We start from the raw sequence: 15,416 nt of genomic DNA on the forward strand, positions 1-15,416 counted from the left end.
AAAGGTATTTTCTGGTTTATTCTTTGATTTCATCATTGACCCATTGCTTCTTAGTAGTGTGTCATTTAGTCTCTGTATGTTTGTTCTTTCTTCATTCCTCCCCTCCCCCGTGGTTGATTTCTAATTTCATACCTTTGTGATCAGAAAAGTTGGTTGAAATAATTTCTATCCTTTTAAATTTGTTGAGGCTTGCTTTGTGACCATGTGTGTGATCTATCCTAAAGAATGTTTTATTCACCCCTAAGAAGAATGTTATATTCTCCTTTTGTTTTTGGATGTTGTGTCCTGGACACATCAATGAAATACAGCATATCTGTGTCATTTAAAACCTCTGTTGCCTTATTGATTTTCTGTCTGTATGTCCGTTGATGTCAGTGGAGTGTTAGTCTCCTGCTGTTATTGTATTATTGTTGGTCTTTCCCTTTATGTTTGTTAGTATTTGCCTTATAAATTTAGGTGCTCTGTATTGGGTGTATATATGTCAAGAAATATAATGTATCCTTACTTGTCTGTCTTTATAGCCTTTGTTTTAAAGTTTGTTTTGTCTGATAAGAGTATTGCTACTCCTGTTTTCATTTTGTTTCCATTTTCTAGTTTAAGGCAGTAAACAATTGCATTGTTGAGAATTTTTTCCCCTAATAATAAATCTTTTTCTAAGAATACATTTAATATTAAATTTCTTCCAACTCCACTTTAGTTGAATCCCAGAGATTTCAGTGTTGATTTTCCATTTTCATGTAGTTAAATATTTAAAGAAAATTTCCTCTGAGAGCCTTTGGGGTCCCTTGAATATTTGGAAGTGTGTTGTTCAATTTCAAAATGTTTGGGAAATTTATAGGTATTTTTCTATTACTGATTCTTAGTTTGATTCTATTATGATCAATTGAGTGTATGATTTCAATTCTCTTAAATTTAAAATGTTTGTTTTGTGACCTAGGACATGCTTTGTTTTGATTAATGTTCCACCTGTAGTTGAACAGAATGTATATTCTGTTTTTATTGGGTGGAATGCTCTGTTGATATTATTAGATTCCCCTGGTATATGGTGGTCATTTTTCTGTTCCTTGTTGATTTTATCTAGTGCTTCTCAGTTGTTGAGGGAGAGGTATTGACTCTTACCTCTGGTTAGATACTGACTGGAAGATAGGCAGTAAATATAACACCTGAAATACCTTTCTGGAAGGGGAAAAAAAAGGTTCGTTTTCTAAATCCTTGTTTTAAAATTCCAATACCATATCAAAATGCACCATGGTTAGAAAGTCAGGGGAAGGGAAAAGGAAAAAAAAAAAGACTATGTCCAAAGGAAAGATAATACATTGTCTTATTTATATGTTTAGGCCCTGAGCAATTTTTGGGTGCTAGCTGAAAAAAGGGGTAAGACTTTGGAAGGGAAAAACCCATCTCCATTTTAATAGTAGGGTTTTCCTCCTCCCTAAAGTGAGAGCCAAAACAAAAATAAGGCATTTGATAATAAATTTTCCTGAAGCTTTGAAGAACAAGAAAGATCAGCGTGCCCTGAGAAGTGCTTTGGACTTAAAGTATAAAGATTTCACCCAAAGGGTTTTACTTAAGTGTGAGGCTTATTTTGTGCATAGTTCAAGCAGTAGAATTCATTGAGGATCTGTTAGAAACATGTAAATTTCACATTTATGTTTTTTGGTGGGTTTTTTTTTTGAGAGGGGCATAATACCAAACTTTAGATTATGTGTCTCAAGGCCTTTTCCCCTTCATTTTAAAAAGAAAAAAAGAGATTAGTAACTAAGACACCATTTATGAAAATGTTATCACTATTTACATGTTTTTGGTGGTTTACAAAACATTCCTAATGCATATTATCTCATTCGATCCATACAACCCTGTGAGATTTGTAACACGGGTTCTTTATTCTTTAATTTTGGAATCTCTAAAAGGTTAAGTGATTGTTTCCTCAGGTCATAAAATTGGGTAGAATAAAATTTAGATATTCTCATTCCTAATTAGCCTTCTTTCTGTGATACTGTGCCTTTGAAAGGATATATCTGTTTTCTTGAATAGAATTGACTTTACTTAAAGTATATTTTATTTATACTTTATATTTTATAGATTTTATATGTACTCCAGTGATCATGTGTTATACTATTTAATTTTACATAAGAATAAATTTCAGAGATTATTAGAAAGGTTTAATAAATTTTCAGACATTGACTTCATCCTGAATTTTCTCTTCCATGAATTTGTTTTTAGATATCCTTTGATTATTTGCCCATAGATAACTATGACTTCTTATATGTTTTTACCTTTATGTTTTGATTTCAAATTATTTTTATTCTTTTTCTGATTTTATTTTTATATTAGAAAAAGTCAGAAAATGTATATGTTAGTATTTGTGAAGTTTCTCTTGTAATTTGTTTGGTTCAGTAATTACTTTCCTCTATGGTAGAAACAGATGTTTTAAATTATTAAAATTTTTTTCTATGGTTGGTGTTATGTATTGTGAGATAACTTTTTAAAAATACATTTTCCAATCTGTTTAGTTGTATTTTGGTTATTATATATTAAAATCTTATACCTTTTAAACACCATGTTATTTTGTTGTTTGTTCTGTCAGTTTTACTTTTATGCAAATGCCACATTACTTTTGAAAAATTTTGCTTTATAATTTCAATTATATTTTCATATATTCAGATATTTCATATTTTGATATAGTTATGTTTCAGTTATTTCACACATTATTGAAATCACTGTGTATGTATTAAACATTTTTCTTGAAAAGAATTTTTCTTGTAGACCTGTTTTGTCATCAGATTCATGATGTAAACTTAAATATGATTAAAATATGTCAAATATAAACAAACCAATGAAAATCAATATGTGTATGTAGATGTCATTGTTGAAGTTTAGTTGGAGTTTTTGACCTTTTTCTCTTACTTTATGTCTTTTCTAAAATTTCTTTATTGAAAGTTTTTTTTTTTACTGAGGAGGGAGGGACTTTTAAAACAATCCTATCTTAGACTTAGCCATTTGTAACAAGTAAAAAACTAGTATTCTGTGATGAAGATGATGATGTTGTTTTTATTATGATGATGGTGATGATACCTTCAATAATTGGACAGTAGATCTCATTATTGATTGGACAAGTTAATTTTATCAATATTGTAACCCTGAAGCATCCATATTGTTCAGTGTTTTGTGATGGTTGTTTGTTTTGTCTTAATTTAAATTTGTTATTGAGCTCAGTATTCTCTAGGAACTGTGTTTTTAGCAGAACAGGTTAAAATGTAATTGTTGTAATGAATGCTGATCTTATAATACTATTTATTTTAATTTAAAGATAAACTTTTTGTTGAATGGAGTCTACAATGACAGCTTTCCTCTCCAGAGTATTATTCATCAATGTGCTGGATAACTCTATATAAATCATAGCCTTAGATGTTGCTATTTGCTTTTGTAAAAGACAGGCTTTAATCTGAAATTTCTAAGTAATCAGGGCTCTGCAAAAAAATCTAATACAGAGCTTTTTAGATAATATAATTGAATGACTGTGTTCTGGAAATGGTGTTAGGAAGTAATATATAAATAAATAAAAAAACATGTTGCCAACAGTCTGGGAACATATTTATAGCAAATATGATAGGCAAACAGTGAATATTATTATATAATTAATACACAGTGATGTAATATAAAAAGATAGGGAGTAAAAATTACATAGACATTCCCCAAAGAAAATACAGATAGTAAAAGTTACTCAGCCTTATCATTTAGAAATTCATGTGAGACCATCAATAAGAACCTTCTAGCAGCATATGAAATACTCAATACAGTGGTAATATCCAGTACATGATTAAGTAACTCCCATAGATTATTGGGAGAATGTTTGAAGTAGTACAGTCATTTTGAAAAGTAGTTTGATAATTTTTATCAACCAGCTTAAAATTGTTACTTTGATCCATTAATTCTTTTTCGTTTCTCAAGGAAATAATTATAGATATTTAAAGTTTTTGTATGTATTTATTATAAATAATCATTACATTTAGGCAGATGATTAAGTAATTTTTGATGATTTGTTTGATGAAATATTGGGCAGTTGTCAAGAGCTGATATTTATAAGTATTACCATATTATGGGTGAATGTTTATAACATTGTTAATAAAGAAGACATTGTAAATAAATATAATTACAGATAAAAACAGGAACACAATAACTTGTGGGTGGTTTAAAAAGTAGGGTAAGAATTTAAAGGAATATAGTAGACCTTTTATTTTAAGCACAAACAAAATTTTAAGTATTTTAGGAACATCTGAAGGTTGCTTGAAATTTCTCTGAGGCACTTATCTGCGTTGTGCTCTTTGCAAAGTTGGTGTGTAGGAGGGAGTCACTTTCATCAGTGTAGCCAGCTGCCCAGTCCCTGTATGTCAGTTTTTGCTTTTTCTGCTCTTTTTTACATAAATATCCGGGGGGGAGGAAATATGCTATTTTAATGCTGCTTGAGAATTTGAGGATTCATAAATTTCTCAGACATATTCATGTATATTCCAATAATCCACTTGGCAGTTGTGGCCTCTGTGCTCTGGGGTTATATAATTTCCCCCTTTTGAAATAGTTTCCTGATTTTCAAAAATTCTTTCAAGAGCATGATATTTTTAAAGGAAAAGAAAACCTTTTATTCAGTTATCAGTTAAGTATTCTAGCATCAAACTCTTCTTCATGAGACAGTATATTCTGTTTTTCTTGCAGTGTCTCATATGCCATTAATCCCTTTTAGAATTTGAATTTATCTCTAGAAGTTCAATTTGTGCCTTACTTTATTACACGTGTTTTTACTAATGTGCTTAATCTTTTCTGTTTTGAACACATGAAATACAGTTATAACTCTTGTAAGTTCTTGTTTATTGTACTGTAATCTGTGCCATTGGTTCATGTATTTTAATATTCAATAGAAAAATGTAAAAATGCAAAAAACACTTAACATGTATAAAATACAAATACTACCTAACAAGTTTGTTTTAGAATATTATAAGCATGTTGTATCACCTCTCTCTGTAACTTTGCAAAATGTCATTGTTTATATGTGTATATAGTATATTGTTTAATCATACATGTTTTACTATAAATTACCTCTGGCTGTGTGTATTCTTCTAAAATGTCTTCTTCTTCCTTAATATTATGTTATTGAGAGACACATTGACGTGTATATTTGTCATTGGTTTTACTCTTCTGTAGTAGTATTTTGAAAGAATGCTTTTGTTTGTTCTCCAGTTGATTTCAGTTATACACCTTATCTGAGTATATATACATTATTTCCATTTCAGTTATACATGTTTGTTTTGTTTTTGACAGTGCTGTTATGAACATTCTTGTACATATCTTCCAATGTACAAATCTAAGAACTTCTCTGAGTTATATGGAATGAGCTTCAGTTCAGTTCAGTCTCTCAGTTGTGTCCAACTCTTTGCAACCCGATGAATCGCAGCACGCCAGGCCTCCCTGTCCATCACCAACTCCCGGAGTTCACTCAGACTCACGTCCATCGAGTCAGCGATGCCATCCAGCCATCTCATCCTCTGTCGTCCCCTTCTCTTCCTGCCCCCAATCCCTCCCAGCATCAGAGTCTTTTCCAATGAGTCAACTCTTCACATGAGGTGGACAAAGTACTGGAGTTTCAGCTTCAGCATCATTCCCTCCAAAGAAATCCCAGGGCTGATCTCCTTCAGAATGGACTGGTTGGATCTCCTTGCAATCCAAGGGACTCTCCAGAGTCTTCTCCAACACCACAGTTCAAAAGCATCAATTTTTTGGCTCTCAGCCTTCTTCACAGTCCAACTCTCACATCCATACATGACCACTGGAAAAACCATAGCCTTGACTAGACGGACCTTTGTTGGCAAAGTAATGTCTCTGCCTTTGAATATGCTATCTAGGTTGGCATAACTTTTCTTCCAAGGAGTAAGCTTCTTTTAATTTCATGGCTGCAATCACCATATGCAGTGATTTTGGAGCCCAAAAAAATAAAGTCTGACACTGTTTCCACTGTTTCCCCATCTATTTCCCATGAAGTGATGGGACCAGATGCCATGATCTTCGTTTTCTGAATGTTGAGCTTTAAGCCAACTTTTTCACTCTCCACTTTCACTTTCATCAAGAGGCTTTTTATTTAGTTCCTCTTCACTTTCTGTCATAAGGATGGTGTCATCTGCATATCTGAGGTTATTGATATTTCTCCCGGCAATCCTGATTCCCGGTTGTGCTTCTTCAAGCCCAGCGTTTCTCATGATGTACTCTGCATAGAAGTTAAATAAGCAGGGTGACAATATACAGCCTTGACGTACTCCTTTTCCTATTTGGAACCAGTCTGTTGTTCCATGTCCAGTTCTAACTGTTGCTTCCTGACCTCCATATAGGTTTCTCAAGAGGCAGATCAGGTGGTCTGGTATTCCCATCTCTTTCAGAATTGTCCGCAGTTTATTGTGATCCACCCAGTCAAAGGCTTTGGCATAGTCAATAAAGCAGAAATAGATGTTTTTCTGGAACTCTCTTGCTTTTTCCATGATCCAGCAGATGTTGGCAATTTGATCTCTGGTTCCTCTGCCTTTTCTAAAACCAGCTTGAGCATCTGGAAGTTCACGGTTCACATATTGCTGAAGCCTGGCTTGGAGAATTTTGAGCATCACTTTACTAGTGTGTGAGATGAGTGCAATTGTGTGGTCGTTTGAGCATTCTTTGGCATTGCCTTTCTTTGGGATTGGAATGAAAACTGACCTTTTCCAGTCCTGTGGCCACTGCTGGGTTTTCCAAATTTGAATGAGCTTAGGAATGGTAGGTTTTAGTAATGGGGTATTCATATGGAATCTTACTAGCTTATCCTGGTTGATTTCTGAAGTGTTTTTATCTTATTTACAATGTTTCTTTTTATATGTATATATACACACACATGTATATATATATACACATATATACATGCATGTGCACATATATTTATATGTATGTATATATTTATTTTTGCAGTTAACATAGAAAATATCTTTTTGTCTAAATTATTCACTTTTTTCTTCTTTTTAAATATTACTTATTTTAGAAACTGAATCATTAATTTAGAGGATACAAATTTTTTATTAACTAGCCATCTTTTTTAAACTTCTGTTTTTCTTGACTTACCATGTACTCTTCCCATGTTTTATTTGTTAAGAAAGTTATGCATGTGTAACATACTCAAATAGTTCTACAAAACTTACTGTTAAAAATAGCAATTGCTTGTCTTGTTTCTGCCCCATTTACTCTCCCCTGGAGGCCACCATTTTCAGCATTTTTGCTGAGTTTTCGGTATTTACCTCCATAGCTCTAAATCACCTGCCTTTATTTCTAGTTCTTAATTTTTATCTTCTTTGACTTCTCGCTTTGAAACATGAAAATTTAGCTTCCTTTATTTCTTCCAGCTTCCAGCACTATCCAGACCTCACATGTGTACTCTTCCCTCATCTCTTTTATCCCAAATAAATAATGTGGTGCTAACATTATTAGGAAAAGTAAATGCATAGCTGAGTTATTTAGCAAACTATAATTTCTCTTCTTTTTGTTTTCTTTTAAACAGAGAAGGATGCTAGTAAAAGAAGAAGCAGTAAGAATTTTGAAATAGTAGATTTGTATTGCAAATTTGTATTGCAGAGGAGGATTTGTGGAAGGAGATAATACTAGTCACTAAAGAAGCCATAGATTCCATAAATGGGAGTGGATCAAGATGAGTAAGAATGACTAACCATCAAAAAGTACCTCATTGTGTTTTGGTTTCCATTTCTCTAATAATTAGTGATGTTGAAGCATCTTTTCATGTGCTGTTGGCCATCTGTATGTCTTCTTTAGAGAAACATCGATTTAGGTATTCTGCTAATTTTTTGATTGGTTTGCATGTTTTTACAGTACTGAGTTGTTTGAACTGTTTATGTATTCTGGATATTAATACCTTGTTGGTTATTGTTTCCAAATATTTTCTCCTGGTCTGTAGGTTGTCTTTTCATTTATTGATGGTCCCTTTTCTGGACAAAGCTTGCAAGTTTGATTAGATCCCCTTTGTTTATTTTTGCTTCTATTTATTTTGCCTTGGGAGACTGATCTAATGTCAAAGAACATCTTCCTTGTGTCCTCTCCTAGAAGTTTTATGTTGTCATGTCTTACATTTAGGTTTTTAAGCCATTTTTAGTTTGTTTTCACATATGTTAGCGAATGTTCTGGTTTCATTCTTTTACATGTAACTGTCCAGTTTCCCCAGCATCACTTATTGAAGGGACTATCTTTTCTCCATTGTACATTTTTCTTTCTTGTTGTAGGGTGATTGACCATAAGTGCGTGGTTTTATTTCTGGGCTACCTATCCTGTTCTACTGATCAATGTGTCTGTTTTATACCAGTACTATACTGGGCTTCCCAGGTGGCTCAATGGTTAAGAGTTCTCCTGCCAGTGCAGGTGACACAAGAGACAAGGGTTTGCTCCCTAGGTTGGGAAGATCCCCTAGAGAAGGAAATAGCAGCCCCCTCCAGTATTATTGCCTGGAAAATTCCATGGATAGAGGAGCCTGGTGGGCTACAGTACATGGGGTTGCAAGTGTTGAACACGAATGAGCAGGCATGCATACATAAACTGTTTCAGTTACTATGACCTTGTAGTATAGTCTGAAGTCAGAGAGTATGATTCCTCCAGCTCCATTCTTCTTTCTTAAGATTGTTTGGTATTCAGGGTCTTCTGTGTTTCCATACAAATTAAAAATTTTTTGTTCTAGTTCTGTGAAAAATGCCATTGGTGATTTCATAGAGATCGCATTGAACCTGTAGATTGCCTTGGGTAGTATAGTTTCTTTAACAGTATTGATTTTTCCAATTCAAGGATACGGTATATCTTTCCATCTGTTTGTATTGTCTTCAATTTATTTTACCAGCATCTTACAGTTTTTGCAGTTTAGATCTTTTGAGTCCTTAGGTAGATTTATTCCTAGGTATTTTATTATTTTTGGTGCCGTGGTAAATGGGATTGTTTCCTTATTTCCTCTTTTGATAGTTCATCGTTGATTAATACAGATTTTTGTATGTTAATTTTGTATCCTGAAACTTTACCAAAATCATTGATAACCTCTTGTAGTTTTCTGGTCGCATCTTCAGAGTTTTCTATGTATAGTATCATGTCATTGGCAGACAGTGACATTTTTACTTCTTCCTTTCCAATTTGGGTTCCTTTTATTTTTCTTATCTGATTGATATGGATAGGACCTCCAAAGTATATTAAATAAAAGTCCTACTCATTTTTTTGATACCTATGTTGGGTCATTCAGTTGAATCTCTTTTTCTTTAATCTATTAAATTAGATTTTCTCAATTTAAGTAAACATGGAGTTGAGTAGTATCATTTCTTTTCTGCTAAAATTACTAGTCTTATCATTTTCTTACTAAAGAGAGGATAAATATGTTAAATCCAAGTAGATCACTTTCGTTTTCTCACATATATTCTTTGTACATAAAATGACTCAACAGATATTAGTATTAAGTGGCTAGAAAGGTAGTTCTGGCTTTCTATTCCACACTTATTAAGGTTTAATTGTTAAGTGTGAGTAGTGGTCTCATATTTCAAAATTTGGCATTTTAGCACATTTTATGTATTTTAAAACTTTTCCATGTTACTTTTTTGTTAAAATTTATTAAACTTAGCATGAAAGTGAAAAGTGTTAGTTGTCCAGTTGTGTCCAACTCTTTGTGACCCCATGGACTGTAGCCCACCTCTGTCCAAGGAATTCTCCAGGCAAGAAAACTGGAGTGGGTAGCCATTCCCTGTCATGCAACTTGAGAAATTTCAAAGTTCATCAGGATATTTATTTATAGTAATTTGGCACAGTTTTTTTGTAACCTGTTGATATTACTTTGAATTTATAATAATCATAATTCAATTCTTGCTTTATCAATTCTATAATATTTGAAACATTTTCCTCCAGAGTAAAGTTCTCATTAGGTAGGGAATGTTTGGGTAATTCTGTTTCTTAAAATACAGATTTTGAAATGGAATAGTGTTCAACAGCAAGTTTTTAACATTTTGAAGAAGTTAGACATGATGTTTTGATACCTTTATATTTATTCAGTATTGAAATATTTAAATGTGTGTATTTTTTTTAATAGATTATCTTTCTCAAGGAATAGACCTTTCTGGAATAGAAGTGATAGAAAATGATCTACTTTTTGTTGCAAGAGCTCGACTTGAAGTGGAAAATCAAGCTAAGCGCCTACTGGAGCAGGGTGTGGAGACTCAGGTAATAAAAATAATATTACTTTTTTAATGTGAAAAATGTCATAATATAGATGAACATTTGATTTTGTGTTTAAAATAATGTATGTCCTTATTACTGAGGAACTGTGTCTATGATTTTAATTCAAGAGTAGGCATAATGTAAGTACAAGAAAAATTTTAAAAGTATGTTTATTTAATTCTACTTAAAATAGATTCTAAGATGTCTAATGTGTACTATATATAATATGGAATGTATTTTAAATATCATATGTATATGTAGATAGATGGTTAATAGATGTTGAGTAGGCTTCCTTTGTCCAAGTCACTGGTACTCATTTAAGCTTTTCAATGACCCAGTTAGGATGGTATGACTGCTATTTCCATTTTACAAATGGGGAAACTGAAAGCTTGATAATTGGTCAAAGGTTATACATCTAGTAAACGGTTTAGTTTGCCACTCTTAATAATCACGGTGCCGTAAATTTTTTTAGAAATTTCTCAAGATTTCTCCTAAGATACCATTTTCCTGATGCTTAATTTTCTGAATTAGAACAGCCTAATGGTATTGATGTAGTAGAATCAGCAAATTAAATATAAATCTCAGTTCTGTATTTGCATTGCACCCAGATAGTTGCTCCATTTGTATTGGACCCAAATTTTTAATTCATATTCTTTAAACCAAAAGTTTTATTTTGAAAAATAAAATTTCATTTTCCACATTTGTATTGGACAGAAATAATTTTATAAATACTCAGTTCTTCAGTCTCAAAATCAGGAAATATTTGATTTCTGATTCTTAGCTGTTGTAGTTATAAATAACTGAATGTCAGTTATGTTTAAATGAACTTTTAAAGTTGATTATCATGTATATATAATGAAAAGTGAACAAATCGTAGACACACATGTAGAATGAAATACTTCAAAGTGAGCACACTTGTGAAATCAAAACACCGGTCAAGATATGGGACATTACCAGCACTCCTGGTGTCTCTTCACTCTGACTCACAATCACTACTCTCTCCTTTTCCACAGATAACTTTGATTCTAACTTCTAACCTGGAGTTTAGTTTAATCTGCCACCAATTATGTGTTAACTCTTGGTCTCACTATGAAGACAAAATGCTCATACTGTTGAAAAATACTTGTCTACATCAAATAAGAGAGGATACCTCATTCTTAAAGAAATATTCAAGGAATTCCAAGTTAGTTTTGAATTAACATGAATATTTCTATAGAAAATTGGTGCTGGCCCAGCTCATTTAGTTACAAGAAAGGAAGTAAGAATTTTTGTATTCCTCTAATGTTCGTAATATCACTACATCAGAGATTAAACCTTTATTTATATGTACTGTTTAATATTTTTTACCTGTGAAGTTTTTATTGCTATGTATATATGTATATGTATGCATGTCTTTGATTTATACAATTCTTAATATTTTACTGTATTTTAGAGTCATGGAAATGAAAACCAAAATGGTAGAAAGGAAATAGTATCACAGTTTGTAGAACTCAAATACTATTTTTAATAGAGATGGGGGAAATGATTATCATTTAAAGACTAATTTGTTTTATTACATTCTCATATATTTAAAATGGGAAAATATTTTCTAGGATAGTAGTTCCTAAGCAAACTCTATTTTATGTATGTTGTTACTTTATGTCCATTTTAATAATTGTCAAATATGACTTTACTTCAGTTTTTAAATCACATTGAAATTAAACTAATCAACTTTTAAGAAATTAATATTCCTTAAATATTGGTAGTGTTATATATGCAGATTTATGAAGTTAACCAAAAGATTATTTAAGTGGGTAAGTATTGTTTAGCCAATTGCCTATATCTAATCAATGAAATTATGAGGATAAAGAAGAAAAAATTTTTAAATGTTGTGCATCTATATGGGTAGATGTGGAATGATCTGCATGGAACTAAAGAACGATAATTTTGTTGTATGTTTCAGTGTGATTTGAAGGAAAATAGATTCTGCTTAGTGGATGGGAATATTGTCTCTTTGTTAAGGCTATGCTGTGCTTAGTCTCTCAGTCATGTCCAACTCTTTGCAACTCCGTGGACTGTAGCCCTCCAGGCTCCTCTGTCCATGGGGATCCTCCAGGCAAGAATACTGGAGTGGGTTGCCATGCCCTCTTCTAGGGGATCTTTCCAACCTAGGGATCAAACCCAGGTCTCCTGCATAGCAAGCAGGTTCTTTACCATCTGAGCCACCAGTTATGTTATAGATTGCTGACATTAACCATTGATATTTTTAAATTCATTTTTCTTGTTAAACTCCATAGATATAAAGTAACCTTCTGAGTATAATTTGGCCTTCTCCATAATTTTCCTAAAGGGAGAAAATGTACTGTCTTGCCAGTATTAGCATTCTGGTTCATTTCACAATTTTTACAACATTGCTGCTGCTAAATCGCTTCAGTCATGTCCGACTCTGTGCGACCCCAGAGACGGCAGCCCACCAGGCTCCCCCGTCCCTGGGATTCTCCAGGCAAGAACACTGGAGTGGGTTGCCATTTCCTTCTCCAATGCGTGAAAGTGAAGTCGCTCGGTCATGTCTGAAACTTTAATGATCCCATGGACTGTAGCCTACGGGCTCCTCCGTCCATGGGATTTTCCAGGCAAGAGTATTGGAGTGGGGTGCCGTTGCCTTCTCCGTTTTACAACATTCCTCATGTGTAAATTGATATTTGTATTTATAGCATTATTTATGTCTGAATTTAGTCATGTGTGTCTATCTCCCTCAGACCTGGGTCCTCTGGGTTATTTTCACACAGTCAGGTTTCTGGCTTAGCAGGATGAGATTATACCCTTATCAGTAACGGTGTCCCTGAGATAATGTTCTCAGGAACCAGGATGTCTTAGCAGAAAGTGCTTGTGTTTTGGAGCCTCTTTCCTTTTCCTGCAGCACGTCAGAGGTGTCCTGCAGCTGTCCCAGCAGGCAGTATAGGAATTCAGGGTGAAACTAACCTTTATTGAATGCTCCTTCTCTGCCAGGCTTTGTGTTAGTCACTTTACATTTGTTATCTCAACCACAGTAACAATTATGTGAGGAAGATATAATTATCCACTTTTTAAGTTAAGGAAACAAAGGCCTGGAAAGGTTAGGAAATTAACTGCAGATGAGTTAGCTATCAAGTAGTAGAGTCATGGTCTGGGGTTGCTGCTTTTCCTCTTTCTTTAGTAGGACCAAGCAGTTTATTCTAATTATGTTAAATAATTGCATTTTAAATCATCTGACAATTTGTGAAGCAATTTATATAAAAACAGTAATTTTTATAGTGTTAAAGTTTCTTTGGGAAGCCTCCATGGAATGACTAATCTAAACCAACTCCTCAGAATTTTTGTTTTTCTCTGGCCAACTCTCTTTTTTCCATTTTCTGAAATGACTATTTTAGACTCTCCACTTTCTGTCAACCTTCCCCTCTCACCCCACACACCAACTAAGGCAGATGCTTTTAATTTCTACTTCACAGAGGTGCCTCTCTATATCCCATTTTTTGGATCCCGTTTTCTTGGGAAACCTATCTCCTTCATATTTCTGTCTCTCATGTCTTTGTTCTTTTACTCTATTTCTTCTCATCAGCATTTAATTATACTCCTTTTATTCCACTCTTCTCTGTATTCTCTGTTTTTCAGTCTCACAAGCTTTCTTTAGTTTTCCACATGTGCATTTTCCTTCCTCCTCTAGGGATTTCGAGTTCTTTTTATGCCTGGAACACTCTTTCTACTTCCCATTAAAACAGAAGCTGCAGGTTATATATATTGGGTTCTCAAAATATATTTTCCCATTTATAAGAAATCATTGAAATAGTTAAGTTTATTGTTAATATTTATTACAAACATAGACTAAAATAACTATAGCATTTTAATATTGATGTAATACTGCATTCCTGAACTGTAACTTAGTTTATGGGCTCATAACCTGAATCAAGGTATTCAATAAACATGTGTCATTACTTGCATTTAATAATCAACTTCTGACATTAATTTGATTCCTCAGAAAAGTTAGTTATCTTCTTTTATTGAGTATATAGTTGGTGGCCATCATTTTTAATATCAATTAACTGTAAAACTTAAATTTACTAAAAGAAAATTAGGGTAATTTATTTCTGTAGCATTCTTTGTCTGAAACCAAAATTTTTAAAATAAATGCAGGTAACCTCTTTTTGATCATTACTGTTTTTCCCTATTTAATTGCTTAATTGTTCTGTATTCATTTGTAGGTTTTTATAGCTTTGTAGTGTTACAAAGTCTCTACTATAGTATTACAAAATGTTTGTCTTGGAAGACATAAACTAAATAATTATTTAGATACTAAGGAACTGTGTTTTCTTCTTATAGTACAAAACTGTAAGAAAACTGGTGACCTCACAAACTCATGCTATTTCTATAAGGAAAAGATTCGTAGTGATACCACTGCCACATTCTTTCTGCAGTGTTTAGGATTGATGACCCAGAGTACTTCTTCTGGTGAAGCATATCATTATCACCACATAAGAAAGAACATTCTTCAGTTTGACAGGCAGTTTTTGTTCCAAATATGGAGCTAGGTAAATGACCATCTGCCGCTGCTCCTTGACTCCTGTTTCTCTTTTTCACTGATCCTGAAAATCTTCCGTTGAAAGAAGCCAGACAAAGAAGAAGAGAACCTTATGGTATTTTCAGGATTGCAACAGACTCCATTACCTCAAGCTGTAACTAGCTTTCAAAATAGGTGACAGAGATTTTGATCTGGATGAGTTCCTACATCACCATAGATACCAGGCCCCCACACTGAAATGATGACATTTTAATTAGAAAGATGGCTTTAGCTTGTGAATTAGAAGCTTTTACGGTAAACAAGTACAGGGCTTTCTAGAGGTTCTAGGGTGGAAGGGGATCATGTGCTTACTTATCTTTAAGATTATCAGGAAGAAAGTCTCTCAGCTCTATGCCAGGCTGGAATCTCCCCTGTGGTAATTGTTGCCAGTACTAGGTGGTAAACATCCACAATCTGCCTTTTCCCTGAGTCAGAAAGTCTCCTTGGTCAGGTCCACACAGAGTACTGGTGCTTATCATTTGTCAGCTAAAAATACCATGACAGCATGATCCAGACAAAATCTCTCTAAGAGGACAATGTGGAATTGAAGTTCACTAAATAAATGTCTACATAGCATACAGTAACTGAT

General features: G+C 33.3%; 1 protein-coding gene across 1 annotated transcript in view; it reads left to right on the plus strand.

Moving 5' to 3' along the window:
• COG5 (component of oligomeric golgi complex 5) overlaps positions 1 to 15,416 on the plus strand; it is a 278,324-nt gene that overhangs the window by 115,207 nt on the left and 147,701 nt on the right. Inside the window, 1 exon segment of the mRNA XM_027538437.1 lies at positions 10,127 to 10,257. Coding sequence (XP_027394238.1) covers positions 10,127 to 10,257 — 131 coding nt within the window.

The sequence above is a fragment of the Bos indicus x Bos taurus genome, chromosome 4 (assembly GCF_003369695.1).
Source record: "Bos indicus x Bos taurus breed Angus x Brahman F1 hybrid chromosome 4, Bos_hybrid_MaternalHap_v2.0, whole genome shotgun sequence".
Classification (NCBI taxonomy): Eukaryota; Metazoa; Chordata; class Mammalia; order Artiodactyla; family Bovidae; genus Bos; species Bos indicus x Bos taurus.